We start from the raw sequence: 14537 nt of genomic DNA on the forward strand, positions 1-14537 counted from the left end.
CTTACTGACTTATTTTTATTTTTGCAGCTGAGAATATTGTTATAGGGCAGTAGATAAATGTCCTAGCTACTGCAAAAGGTACTTGACTCAAGTTTCACAGATAGGTGCTCGAAAACTTTCGTATAGCTGTTTATTCAGTGTTCAGCCTTGTCAGAGAATGAGGGTCTCTTTTCTAGGATGATATATTTTTCTAGTCCTAATAAGGCTTTCTTGTGCGGAAAATGCCAGGGAAATTACAAAAGTCTCATACTCACTTCACAAGAAAAGGGGAGAGATTTTGCAAGCAGTTCTTTGAATCGTTGACCCGTGTAATGATTTAAAGCATCGTGTGTGACAGTTCCTTTAAATTTTGCTAAGTTTAGAAGGGCAAGAGGCTGATGAGTAAGGGAGGTGATTGGCTGGTGCCAGGGAGTGCCTGGGCGGGCCTTGGACGCTTGAGAGGAGCCTGGGAAATGTTACCGGCCTGTCAGTTGCAGCTGTGATCTGTCTGCAGCTAAAGGAAATAGGTCAGAGCTCTGCGGAACGGAAGAGGCAGCTTTCACCTTAGAATCCTGCGTAGTGCTGTGGAAAAGCCGTATAGGATTCCGAAGGGAAGGGAAGGAGGTGGGATATTCTGAGGCCATGTTAGTGCCGAGGGAGAGTCAAAACTTTTGTACTGTGCTGAAGGAGGAGGAAGAGTCGGGGAAGGTCTGGGTGAAAGCTTTTGTCACAGCTGAGAATATTGTTATAGGGCAGTAGATAGATATCCTAACTACTGAAAAGGGTACTTGCCTCAAGTTTCACGGATAAGTCGCGTCTTATAAGGATGTGGGAGCCTGAAGCTGACAGAAACCTGAGTGCAGGAGAGAATGGAGGATCTGTGTGTGTGGAGTTTTTGTGCAGGGAAAGAGTGATATAGTTCAGTCAGAAGTTGCTATTATACATTGTTCGGTTCACTAAGGGAATCATTTACTGAACATCTTGAAACCAATAATCTCCTTGGACAAATAAATTTTTATTTTGCTGATCGTTAACCCAGAGTCATAGGCTGCTTCAAGACCCGTGTCTCATCCTCAGGACCAACGAAGGAGCCTTACAAGCTTGGGTACGCTACTGTGGGAGAAGTTAATTGATAAGATTGGAATTAAAGTCCTACTGGCAGCCTTACCTGCCAAGAGAAAGAGAAGGAAATATCAAGAAGTTAAAGACACTCCATATCCAAAATATAGGAGTGTTCTTGGAAGTCAATAAAGCAATTAACTGCTTATGCAGCAAGATTTATTATTGTTCCACAGAGCAAGTAATCTGCTAAGAAAAAGAGCAGGATTCCCTGAACAAACACTTGAACAAAGAATTTATACTTTTAATATCCTATACCATGAGTGCACTTTAATTCATCACAGACATATACATTTGATCCTAATTTATGCAAAGGTATAGCTACATATTATAATCAAACTGAAACTTCCTATATGTCCTTCTTGCCCTCTTATCTCAGGAAGTGATACCTGATATGGGAAATCTTCTAAAACTTTCTTGCCTACACATCCACACTTCTCCAAATCTTATAAGTTTTTTTGCTTCACCTTTGCAGTTCTCTTACTCACTTGCTTTTCTTGCCCCACAACTGCCCCCCCTTTTTATAGTTCTTTGAACTATAACATTTCAATACCATTCAATTGATCTCAGTCTTTCTTTTTCCAATAGATGATACATACAATAAAAACACCTTGGATTTTAGCTCACCATTCAGTTTCTTGCAGGAGAAGTTTAAAAGTTTCTTTAGCGTGTCTGTCTATGCTTTTTAGAATTCTCATAAATATGCACATTCAACACTTAGGGATAATATCGTGCCATCGGTTCGCCACCACTGTTCTATGATTACTCTTGAAAATGGAATTGTCAGAAAACCAGAAAAAACATTAAAAGGTTAAAAACACCTACTAGAGACAATGGCAAACAATGTCTGCAGAATACCCCCTCAGGCTCCGGGGTGGCCAAGGAAGGCCTCGCGGAAGAGGGCGGTCTTAACTTGTGCCAAAAAGAGGGCAAATGAAATTCAGTCAAGCACAGCTGGCCTCCCAAGGTTGGGAAAGGCTGCCAAACTGGTTGAGGGCATGACAAGACAGGCATCAAGATGGAAAAAGGAGCACTTGGGTAAGTTCAGATGGGGCTGCTTCTCCCGTTGCTACTTGAGAAAATTCCCGAGGACTGGCCAGGAACAGAGAGCAGCAGCAGCATGCAATCCCTCAAGGCCAGCCCGCAATGTGTGTTGTGAAGGCCAGGAGCCTGCTGGGCCACCCTTCTCTGCAGCTTTGGGTCCGTCAGCTGAACTGCCTGCAGCCCTCACCGTTTCCTCTGCCCCAACCTTGCAACCTTGAGATACATTGGACTACAATGGGGGAAAAAGTGTGTGTGTGTGTGTGTTTTTATACATGCACGTGCGTGTCTGTATGTATGTGTGTGTGTGAGAGAGGAATGATGTAAACAACTGTGTCATGCAAACCCGACTGATGTGTCCGTTTCTGCTTCATTTCCTGAAGAAGAACAGCAAGACCAGCTCTCAAGCTGGGGCACAGTTCCTCTTTCAGTAAGATGTTCCCCTTTGCCGTAAATGAGAAGTAGTAATGCCTCTGCATTTGCAGTACGCAAACACACTTAGTAGAAGAGCTGGACGGTGCCACAGACAAGAGTTACTGGGGCAGAAGGACAGCCCAGTCCTGAGACTGAGAGCAGCATCCCAGGTCAGGTGAGAGCTTTTGCAGCTTTATTTGGCCTGTTTCAAAGTTTTGTTTAGTTTAGGGGTTACCTATTTGCCTCTCAGAGGGGCAGCTAGTTCAGTTTTGAGTTCGAAAGTGCCTCACTTGGCAATGTAGTTTTCATTACACTTCTCTGTAATGCCAAGAGCAGTTCAAGGAGCAGCATCAGAAGCTGAACATGGTGAGCCAAACTGGACGGGCTTTCCTCAGTTTACTGTCCACTGCAGCTAAAGGCTTTGACAGCACAGGTGTCAAGTGTCCACATACTCTCTGGCTTTGAGGTCCCTAACCTCTTGATCTTCTTGGCCCCAATTACGTTCCTGACGCTGCTTTCCCTCTTTGAAGGGACCCTGGAGAACTCAGGATCTAATTTAAACTCCGATGCACTTCAAAGTGCTGTTCCCTGTCTCCATTTCTTTCTGTGTGGGTGTGCATGCGCCCAGCTCAATAAAGGATGTGGTTTGTCACACGACATGCTGTGCTGACTTTGGGCCAGAGTGCTGTGAGACCACAGCAATATTTGGCACAGTTGAGAAGGAACTGGAAGACCAATCCCTGTTGTACCGCAGAAGCTGTGAGCCCCAGTGGAGATCTTCACCTGTGGAATATCCGAACTTCAAAACCGAGTGCAGACGGCCGAGTTGAGCAGCCCCTCAACATGAGATTGCCTTCCAAAATCCTCTTTCTTGGTAAGAATTCCTTACGGACTGGTGGTGGGATGAGAAGGATTCCATGGCAAAGTCAGAGGGTCCCACGGTTAGTATTTATTCCTGTTGCTCAGTTATCGTGCCAATTACGGATTCACCTTCTTTCCAGGATGGTGGCTGACCAGGCAGTGGTGGACAACTATGGGTGAGTATTACGGTTTGTATACGGTCCCTGTTTAACCAAGCAGAAAGGGGTGTTTTTTAATTATTGGCAATTATTTTCAAATATACATGTTGGATACTGGTGGAGACAAACAGCTTCCTTCACCAACAGTGACAGAAATCTATTGGTATGCATGGGATCCATGGAGGAGTGTACCTGCCAGAATTAGCTAAGGTCTTCACGGACCTCCCCTTATTGCCAGTCGTTCTGTTTGCTGGCATTGGGCGGCCATTGTGCTTGTATGTGTGAGAACCAGTTGACTTTTGGATAGGGGTTGTAGTCCTTAAAAGCCCATTGAATTTGGACAGGAGAAGCTGGTCACTCCTATGTCCATGGAGCACCTCATCCACTGCAGCTTTCTGTTCTGGATTTATAAGAATTATCCATGGTGCTCCATGGTGGTGTACTTATTTTCAGATAGAGTTTGGCATCGTGGATAGACTCTATGCAGCTGAAATAGAAAACTGCAATGGATGGGGGCCCCTGCTGAGAAAGGTGTGGTCTCCCACCCTTGTACGTAAGAAGCTGGACTTTTTATGAACTAGGGATCTTCCCCACCAAAATATGTGCTCGACTCAATGAGGTTTGGCCCTTCCCAAATGGACCAACTAGGCGGTTTGGGGGACTGCTTCCTCCTGCCCCCACTGTGAGAGTCTTTAAAGCTGAGCTATGGTATAATTGGTGCCTTTTGCAAGGCAGCAGCCGACCAGGACCCCCCTGCAGCTAATGTCTCAGAGATGTTGCAATAGCGTAAATGTGGCACTCTTGGGGGATTGTCTATGGACCACAGGATGGGCGGATTCTTCCCACTAGGTCAGAGATGGTGCTCCAATGGGGGAGGAGGGGTTGGTGACCTGAGCTCCCAGCCATGCTGCTGAGGCACAAAGAGTTGTGCCTGCTGACCTACATGGTCAGAACATTGAGCGTGGAAAGGAAGAAAAGTTGCGTTCCAGTGGACACAGAGGGAGGAGTCTGGGGAGACCTGGAGAAGAACTCTCCTGAAGCCCTTTCAGCCTCCTTCCTTGCTTGCCTGCTCAAGTGCTTCGCTAGATGGGCATAGTGTCTGATGTGGGAAAAAACGGAGGGGAAGCAAAGCGAGTGGAAGGTTGCCTCTGCTGCTCTTCCCAACTGCACTGGACGAATGGAAGCCTCCCTGTGCAGGGGCTTTTGATCTTGGAGAGCACAATGGAGTGGATTTCTGTGTTTGCTGAGCAGCAAACACCCAGCATCATGTAACTGAACAAGTCTGAGATTCAAAAGAAGAGGACATTGAAAAATGACAGCAAGCTCTCTCTCTGTGGAAAACATGTCTTGTACATTTTATGTAAAATCAGGCATTTTGTGTGCTAAAAACCATGTTTGGAAGCACTCCCCGTTAATCTTTGCAGATGCTCTTCTTGCCTGATCTCACTCATGCTCATCTCCTTCTCATGCAGGGCAACATGCTGATCTTCCTGTCCCTTCCATCTCTGTGACTCCCAGTAGGGTGGTTGCTCCAGGGGAAAATGTTTCCATCCACTGTAAGGTGAAGGAGAATTTAGGTGGATGCCTCTATCTTACCAGAGCTGAGTATACAAATCAGAAGACTGTAGACATCAAGGAGGAAAAACATTTTGAAGAACCATTTTTGATTGCCAATGTCAGGCAATCTAATGCGGGGATCTACTGGTGTAGATATTGTACCTGTGGTCCCTCCAGCTGCTCCGATTTCAGTGAGGCAGCCTATGTCAACATCACAGGTGAGGCCCTGGTTCTCTCCTTCCATGTAATCTCCACAAAAGACCATGCAAGAGTTGTGCATTTTCTGTGTGAGTGAATCCTGTGCCACGTTGTACTTACGTTGCGGCATGGATTAGTCCCCTTCATGTTGCATATGAATTTCATTAGCAGATCCACAAGTGATGCATCTAGATTGAAACATGGCATTTCTTTTCTCTCCTCCTTTCCATTTATTTAACTGTGAACTGTGAGATTTAAGAGGTAATTCACTAGTTCACGGCAGGGATCAGCTGGGTTTACACTGTCGTTCTATGATACATTTGAATTAAATGGTGGCTCTGTGGCCAGAAATCCAAAAGGATTGAAAAAACGAGGACAGCAAGATGTATGTCATCTCAGTATGTTGCATTTTACTGACCCTACTCTCTTGACCAAAAGATATTCTGCATTTTTCATGGAATAAAGTACTGCTCAAACAACCAGTGTGAGGGTTGCCCTCTCCTTTGCTCTTCTAATTTCAGAGGGGTTCTCTAGAGACTTCTATCCTTATGTATTTCCAAGATAAACAAATCAATCTATATGTATCATCAAGTAGAAGCTTCGTATAGTAGGTCACATTCCAGTCTGAGAATTTACTATGCCATTCATTTGAGACTGAGAAGCAAACAATGTGGTATTTCTACATGTCCTCGTATACTTGGGAATGGCAGAGGGCATATGGAGAGTCTTCCATTGCCAAAGCATAGGAACAAGGAGCAAGGGAAAAGTAACTGAAGACTGAATCCAGCAAGAGTTTGTTTGTTTGTTTATGAAGCTTCTATGCCGCCCCATTCACCGAAGCCTCGGGGCGGCTCACAACAGTAAATAAATAATAACAATATAAAAACAATATAATTTGAGATGACCTGGTCGAAGATGTAAAATAAATAAATAATATTAGCAATTAAAATGACATTTAAAAAAAAAGGTCTTCGCCTGGCGCCAAAAAACAAATCACAGCGCCAGGCGGACCTTTCTGGGGAGCGCCTTCCATAGATTGGGCGCCACCGCAGAGAAAGCCCTCCTCCGAGTTCTTACCCTCCTAATATCCTTCATGGAGGGTTCCCGGAGAAGGGCCTCTCCCGCTGAGATGTGGCTTATAAAGAAGACAAAATAAGGCTTCATTGAATCCTTCCTTTCCTAGATCCTGACCTGGACAAACCCTCATTGATAATGACATCAAGTGGACAGAACAGTCCCGGTGGGAACGTCACCCTAAAGTGCCAGGGGCCGGAAGAAGGACTGGCCTTTGCCCTTCTGAAATCGGGCAGCCAGATAGCATTTCAGGCAGCAGAAGCAAGAAGAGACACAGCCGAGTTCCTTCTCTGGATGCTGAGCCTGAAGGACGCAGCAAGCTACACCTGCCAGTATCACCACACAAGCAATTCCTTTGTCTGGTCAGAGCCAAGCAGCCCTGTGGAGTTGGATTTTAGAGGTGAGGCACCAAAGTCCATGTCTTTTCTCACGTTCTACCAGCAATTACTAGAACTGAAATTTGGCTGAATGTTTTGCTTAGCTATATGGAGAGGAGGCTGGTGACTCCTCCATCCATCAGCGGGGCTTATCATCCATTGCAGCTTCTTGTTTTGGCTTCATTGGAGCTAAGCATGGAGCTCCATCATGGGGAGCCTCTTTTGGGGATGGCATTCAGCCCCACGGATAGCTCTCATAAAGCTCCAAAGAAAGGTGCAATGGAGAAGGGGCCCCACTGTCATCGGTGGCACCAGCCCCCACGTATACAGATCAGCTCTGGAACCTCTAGTGGAGGTGCTTGTGAGGAAAGTCTGAAACCACGTAGGCCTCCTCCATGGTAAGCAGGATGGACATCACAAATATGATATGCTTCACACATTTACCATGGCATTTCAGTTAAAAGGATGAGAAACTAAACATAGTAAAAAGCATGATGATGGAAATGATGTTTTGCACTACAACTCCCATTTGATCCTGCCACCACTGCACACTGCACTGATTTTTATGGACAGCCAGTGTGGTGTTGAGGGTAGAGTATGGATTTGGGGCTATGGAGTTCCAGTCAGTCATGAAGCTGATTGGCTGAATCTTTTTTTATTTTATCTCTATACACCCAGCACCATAGCTCTCTGGGCCATGTACAACAAACTATCGGGGCCAGTTACTGACTTTCAGCCTTACCTCCTTACAAGGTTGTTGCTATGAGGAAAAAAATTAAGATGGGGGAGTTCACAAAAGGCACCCTGGGTTCCTTGCATGGGGAAAATGGTGGGGGGGATATAATGGTAGCATAGTAAACAGTACCAGTAGTGATAATAATAATATTAGGGAATGAATGGAAAGAACCTTTTTTGCAGGGAACAGTTGAGAAATAATGTGGGCAAAGGGTTAGGGTGAATGAACTAGTTGGAAGTTATAATGAGGGAGAGCGGGTTTCTGAGGCACGGGACAGAGGTGGAGGTCAGGGGTGACAAAGGAGGGAGCTTTGCCAGCCAGAGCAATGTGGGATCCATTTTTCGTAGCACAACCCCACCTGGCTTGGGATTAAGTGCACGTGAAAAGCTGCTTGGTGGGGCCAGTTATACGAGGAGCTTGAAGAGCCAAGGCCTTCGAGTGGTGGAAAGCTATGACAAAATCAGAGTCTGGGAAGCCAGCGGAAGGACTGATGCCTCCATCTCCTGTTTCTGTGCAGCTAAGAGGGAAGATGGGGGACACACTGAAGACGACCAGCAAAGAAAAGGTAGGAAGGGGGGAAGGTGTGTGGGTTGCCATGCTGTATATCAACTGGGCAAAGAGTCAGACTGAAAATCACAGTCTTCCCCAACCTGGTGCTCTCCGGATCGGAACACAGCTCCTGTTATGCCCAACCATCATGGTCCTTGGCCATGCTGGCTGAGAAGGATGGGAACTGTAGTCCAATGCATCTTGAGAACATTAGGCTAAGGAAAGGTGGAACATCAAGTCAGTTGCTGCCTGGGAGCAGTGGAGGTGCCGCCAAAGCCCTTGAGAAGAGCGCGCTGCGTGCCACGGGGGACCCCCACAGCCAGCACTGGCGCTGCTCCCCACTCCCCCGTCTTGTGGCTGCGGAGATTGTGCTGGGGAAGCATGTGGGTACGGAGGACTCTCCTCACTTGCCCTCTTCCTCACCACAGTCAGGCTCACAACTGGCTGTGATGCAGCTGCTTGGTGAAGTGTCCACAGTGCAACCTAAATTGTGCGTCTCCCCTTCCCTAGCTGATCGGCACGGGCATGGGTGCAAGGGATCTCACAAGGCAGGGAGGGAAGGCTCAAGCTGAAATGGAGGAAGGCTTAAGCTGGGTGTGTATTTTGTGTCCATGGCATCTGTAGCTGTGAGGTTCTGTCAGTGGGTGATGGGGAAGGACACCCCCTTTGCAGGGAATGTATCCCAGGCTGAATCCATAGTGACTCCAGGAAAGGCAGAGAAAACACCAATTTGAAACCATGGGGAGTTGCTGGAAGGCAGTGCAAGGAAGGAGGGATTAATGTTCTGGTTCCTGTAGGCACCGCACTCTAATTCATGCTTTCCATGTTTTTACAGCCAAATTCATGATCATCATTTGGGCATGCAGTGCTGCAGGGCTTCTTCTTCTGGGATTTCTCTTACTGTTTGTCTTTGTATTGTACAGAAGAAGGAAAAAGAGTAAGAGAACATGTGGATGAATACTTTCATTGTAGCTGAGAATAATGTTGTAGGGCGGTAGATAAATATCCTAACTCCTGATCGTGGTACTTGCCTCAAGTTTCACAGATAAGTGCTCGAAAACTTCCTTAAACTATTTGTTCAATGTTCAACCATGCTAGAGAGAGTGGGTCTCTTTCTTAGGATGATATATTTTTCTAGTCCTTGTTTCCAAATGTGGCTTACATGTTTGTAGGAAACGTCTACTGAAATAGCAAAAGCTTGAAAAAGCCTTCTTTTGGTCAGAGGCTGGGCTTTTGTGGCTCCTAAAACCTCCTCAGTGCCCAGCAGGATTATGAAAACTGGGTTGGGCCACTTGTGGCCCTGGGAAAACTTGGGCCTCCAACTCCGATCATCTCTCACCGTGTCCTTGGCTATTCTGGCTAGGGTTGATGGGGGTAGGCCAGTGCAAAACTGGAAGGCCACGGGTTGCTCAAATGGGGCTTAATTCAAGGAGGTGGAAGATGTTAAAGGCAAACGTTCCTACTCTCCCAAGAGCAGCCTACTGTTGGTGGTACCAGTGTCTGCCCCCCTCCCATTCCATATCAATTACGCTTTGGACTCAAGGTCACACACAGGGATATAGGAGCTTAATTTGTCAGCCTAGCAGACCAGGAAGTGGTGGCAGTGGACAAGGAGAACAGGCTGTGAGCCAGACCCAAATGCACATTGGGCTTTCAGCTGGATGATTGCCCATCACTGCATCAGGTACCCACCATTTAGGACTTGGCCAGCAAAATGCACCACTCTGAATTACACCTGGAAAAATGAAAGCCCAATTTTCTGACTGGATACATGCTACCTAGAAGCTGAGCTCCCGCTTATCTATTTTAAAACCAGATGTTCCAAACACTCGTGGGATTTTCTTGGTGTAGAATTTCCCTAGTGTGGACTATATCAAGGTCAACAGATGTGAAGCAAGAACCCTCCTGCGTCAAAATAAAGCTCCTAGGGTGTGGGACACATTTGGAGGGCCCGGTGCATGCATGTTTGATCACAGACAGATCAGCCACAGAATCTCAAGGCTTTCTCTGGTCTGCAGGGTCCTTGGCCAAGAAAGAAGACCGGCCAGCCAGCATGGTAAGAGATATTCCCATCCGGGCTTTCTCATCACCCTTGTCATGGCCATGACCTTCTTGTCAACATTCTGTCCTCAGATACAACTGCTAGCTAGAGAATCACAGCACTTAAGTATCACTTCATTTATTCATTTGATTTCTATCTGGATTTTCAATCTAGAAAAATCCCCATGGAGATAGAGGGATAGTGGGGAACAGCAACCATACAGACTGGACCTCTGGTGAAAACCACATTAAAAAAAAAAACAAGTTGTTCACAGCTCGTGGACTTTCTGAATGGTTTACAACATGTAAAATGTTCCATAGACACTGGTAGGGTCTTAGCTCTAGTCCTGGGGAAGCCTATGCGTGCATACCAATGGTACTTGCAATGAAAATCTGTCTACAACAAGACTGTGCTCCTTTAGATGGCTGTCAGAGCACACGAGTGTGTTTGGTCCTCCCTGACAACTTCTATGTGTTTGAGGAGGAGGAGGAGGAGGAGGAGGAGATTTTAAGTGAGGCTGGGGACAAAGAGCCCATATTTCAGGGAGTCTGTGGACATCTCCTCCTGCTGTGTGAAACTGCCAATAGACCACCTCCTGTCATTTTGATGGCTCCAGAAGAAGGAATAGCAGGGCTGCCTCCGAAGGCCATGATCATATGTACATTTAGGGAGATGAAAGTCCTGCCACACATTGTATCTTCAACCTTTCTTTTTCTTCTCTAGTCCCTAGAAACTTATGCTGGAAAGGACGCAGATGACATCGCCTATGCTGAATTGAACCACCAGCCGCTGAAAGCCAAGCCTGCAGCCATTCCTGTCACAGCCCAGGAGTCTTGTGTCTATGCTCCTGTGGTGAAAAGCGGAACCAGGAAGGGCCAGTAGGAAGGGTTTTTTCAGAACTGTGGGAGTGTGCGCCTCTGAGCTTCATGGTTCATGCATGGAAGCCTTACTCGTTTCTGCCAGGGCACAGGCATGCTGGGAGTTGTGGGCATTCTCCTCTGCCGGAAAATGGGTAGGATTGCATCTTAGGAAATTATAATGTAACTTTCCCTTTTTATTTTTGGGCAGAAAGAATGCATGCTTTAGGTTAGGTTCTAAACAGCATTCAAAGTAGGAAACATGGGAACTAGAGGCTTGGCTCATTTCCCCAGAGGTACTGACACTACGCATTTTTACTGGCACTGTAATGCCTGACTCCTCGGTGTGTTGCAGAATGCTCCACCCAAGCCATCCTTCTCATTCCATGTCTGCTATGTTGGCATGGATCTTGTCAGCCAACTTGCCTCACAATTTTTTAACAGGCTGCGGTTTTTCCCTGATATATCTTATTACCATGTACTAAACTTCCAGTCCCATTCCTGGGGTAGGAGGATTGGCTTTAGTGGGCTGGAGTTGGTGGGGACAAGGCCTGGGGAAGAAGATCTTTTCTGCTTCCCTTACCTCCCCTGCCCACCCTCACGCTCTCTCTCTCTCTCTGACAGTGAACTGGAGAACAGATGCAATGCCCCCCCCCCCCACCTCCCTTCCTCTTTGAAAAAATAAAGTTCTCAGTGTCTTTTCAGGCCTCCAAATGCATGTCAACTAACTTGACTGGCCTTACTCACAAGTGAATTGCATGGCCCTCAATGGCATTAGCTCATGGGAAAGTTTGTCCAGGAGAGAGGCTGCACTTGCTTTCTGGGACTTGCTTTTGGGTGGAGGGCAATGGGGTGCTGAGCCCACCGGGAGGAAGCAGAAAGTAGGACTAGCTCTGCTCCTTCTCTGTGGCTTATTGTGAGGGAACAAGAGGAGCTGCCAATGTTGCTTTTCTCTATTAAAAAAGGTCTCCAATCCTTTGCTCTTACTTATGTGATTTATTTATTTGATTTATATGCCACTCCACTAGCCATAGGCTCTCTGGGCAGCTTACATCTTGCACATAGCTAATTAAGCATTCTCTGTCTCTCTCTCTCTCTTTCCCTCCCTCTCCCTCTAAAGGGCCATTCCCCTGCAAATGTCCTCTTTCCAACCCCTCCAACTTTTCCAGCAAGTGCATTTACAATTTCAAGTTCACTTTCATGAAACAACAGAAACCGTGCTGCATCTGTTCGCTTGTGCTGATATTTTGCAGAAGTATGGTGATTGGGTTCCTTCATAAATGGAAGGGCTCTAGTGCAGATCTTCCCCAGTTTCATATAGTTCAGCTTGTGATTCCAGGCTTCAGGAAATCAAGGGAAGCTGCAGTAGAAATGAATGACCTCTTAAATGACAGAAAAGATGTGTTTGCCCTTGAAGTACAGGTAGCTATCACTGCATTCTCAGAGAGGACAGCCCCATGACAAATTCTACTGGACTATTATGGGATAAGCTTTGGGCTGCTTGTGTTGAACAGAGTAAACATTTATTCATATGTTTGCTAGCAGAAAACTTTAGTCATTGGATTATGATTTGGTGGCACTGCAGTCAATAAACAGCTCTGAACGCAGATCGATTTTTGATTAAACATGCTGGCAAGACAGGCAGGTTTTGTGGGGGAATTTGAGCACGATGCCCTCAGGGCTCTGTTTCCCCTGTGAGCTCCCTTTTACTGAGCTCCCTGGACAAAGTAGAGCATTAACTAAAGGGCATCTGGGAATTTGTATTAACTAAAAGCATTTGTCTTATATTCTCACCACCCTGGCCTCTCTTGGAGGTGGGAGATATAATACAGCTTTCAATGAAGACCATACATTTTGGGCAAGCTTATGTGAAAGTAGGCACTCCTTCAGATATCTTGGACTCAAACCATTTAGGGCTGGAACAAGCTCCTTGAACTGAGCTTGGGACATTTTAGTGAAGCCAGTGTGATCAGTACAAAATTGGCATTGTATGTCTATAAAGCACCTGCTAGGACAAGGGTGGGTGAAGATGACTGGGACCTCAACTTCCAGAAGCCCCTGCCATCATGACAGGGATGTTGGGAGTGGAAGCCCAAAGTATCTGGAGATACATTTTCTGCCCAGTCTTGTGCTGGAGTGTCACAGCCCCAGTGTCAAGAGCAGCCCCATGCAGAGTGCCGTGGAGCTTACCTGCGGGAGAAATTTAGACCCCAGATCACTGGGATCACATTCCTCAGGAAGTGGTACAGCTGGGCAAGGCACTCCTGACTACTACTGTTGCCTGAACCTCCAAGAGCAAAGCTGGGTTCAGAAACACCCCTAAGTCTTCAGAAGGAATATGGGCTTATCCAGAATTGTTTCCCCAACAGTCCCAGACCAGGATGGTAAGAATATTGTTTGATTCATGTTTTGGTTTACTTTTGAAAAGCACAAATTATCAGCAATATGGGAATAAATACTTAGCTGCTATGGCGCAAAATAGATTTTACTGGGGGAGGGTAGCCTTCAGCTGGGCTCTGAGGTCATCTAACCACACTGCTGACTGTAACCAACTAGATCCAAAGTCCCCAAAATGACATCCCCAAAATTAGGTCATTTTGTGGGGAGGTCACAGGTTTCTGCACGATACTGTTATTTCCTCAAGGAGAAGGAAGAAAAAACAACGACAGGCAAGATCAGAAAGCAGGATCTATATTTAGTAATCATGGAAAGTAACAGAATTCCCTCACTGTTCTTTGTCCTCCAGCAACTGGTTTAGTCATTCATTCTAATAACTACAGGGATTGTCCTGACATTAGGGAGGGTGGGACAGGTTTGGTCTGGAATGCACATTCTCAGCTATGTCTTACTACTAGAATCTGCAACAAAATGCGACAGTGAATCTGGGCCTCTCAGCAGAAGCGCTCCTTCTGCTTCTGCTCAAAGGCTCACATGGGGCATTCTGGTCGATCCATCTCTCTTTCCCAGCTGATGGTCAATATTCCACAACTACAGAGCGTGCTCAACCCTCAGTAGACGAAAGCACCCAGATGGAACATGAAATTGCCAACACAACGACGTCCTGGGAGATGCTTGGGGCTTATGTCAGCTTATGTCAGCTCCGCTCCTGTGTCAGCCAGGATGCTTAATCGCACATGAAACTTGAACTTGAACAGACCCTTAGGTAAAGTGGTTTCCTGGCAGTCAAAGGGGCACTCCAACAACGTCCCTTGGCTGTCCCACCTGGGCTGAAGAGCTGCAGGATGAGGGAATGGTCACGGGGTCATTCCATCACTGGAGGCACCATCTGAGCGGTATGTCTTGGACACCCCAATATCTTGAGCCATCCTTGCACCCCCACCCCGGATCTATTCATATATTCATTACGGCTAATCTCCAGGGAATCTGCTGTACAGACAACAAGTCCACAGAGGGTCTGCTTGGTCTCATGGCCCAGCAGAAAGGCAGAAGGTCGAATTGCAATCTTCCTGGGAAACAGTGGGATGTTAGTAGAAAAAGAAGAGGTTCAAAACAGTGGAGTTCTTTCATCTTTCTGAAACATTACCCCCCCCCACCAGCTGACATCTCAAAAGTGGC

The 14537-nt window shown here is 46.5% G+C and overlaps 1 protein-coding gene across 2 annotated transcripts; it reads left to right on the forward strand.

Moving 5' to 3' along the window:
• Nucleotides 1–2555: 2555 nt before the first annotated feature.
• Nucleotides 2556–11947, forward strand: LOC123032226 (T-cell-interacting, activating receptor on myeloid cells protein 1-like). 2 transcript variants are annotated; one of them, XM_044447955.1, is made up of 9 exons: nucleotides 2556–2728; nucleotides 3308–3427; nucleotides 3555–3590; nucleotides 5045–5347; nucleotides 6511–6801; nucleotides 8032–8079; nucleotides 8899–9000; nucleotides 10082–10119; nucleotides 10828–11947. In XM_044447955.1, the coding sequence occupies exons 2-9, from the start codon at nucleotides 3397–3399 to the stop codon at nucleotides 10984–10986; spliced, it is 1008 nt and encodes a 335-aa protein (XP_044303890.1). In that variant the 5' UTR covers nucleotides 2556–2728; nucleotides 3308–3396; the 3' UTR covers nucleotides 10987–11947. The 2 variants fall into 2 exon arrangements, with proteins under 2 accessions (XP_044303890.1, XP_044303891.1); XM_044447956.1 differs by lacking the exon at nucleotides 3555–3590.
• Nucleotides 11948–14537: the final 2590 nt, after the last annotated feature.

Source organism: Varanus komodoensis, unplaced genomic scaffold (assembly GCF_004798865.1).
Source record: "Varanus komodoensis strain SLA01 unplaced genomic scaffold, ASM479886v1 scaffold53, whole genome shotgun sequence".
In the NCBI taxonomy this organism is placed as follows: Eukaryota; Metazoa; Chordata; class Lepidosauria; order Squamata; family Varanidae; genus Varanus; species Varanus komodoensis.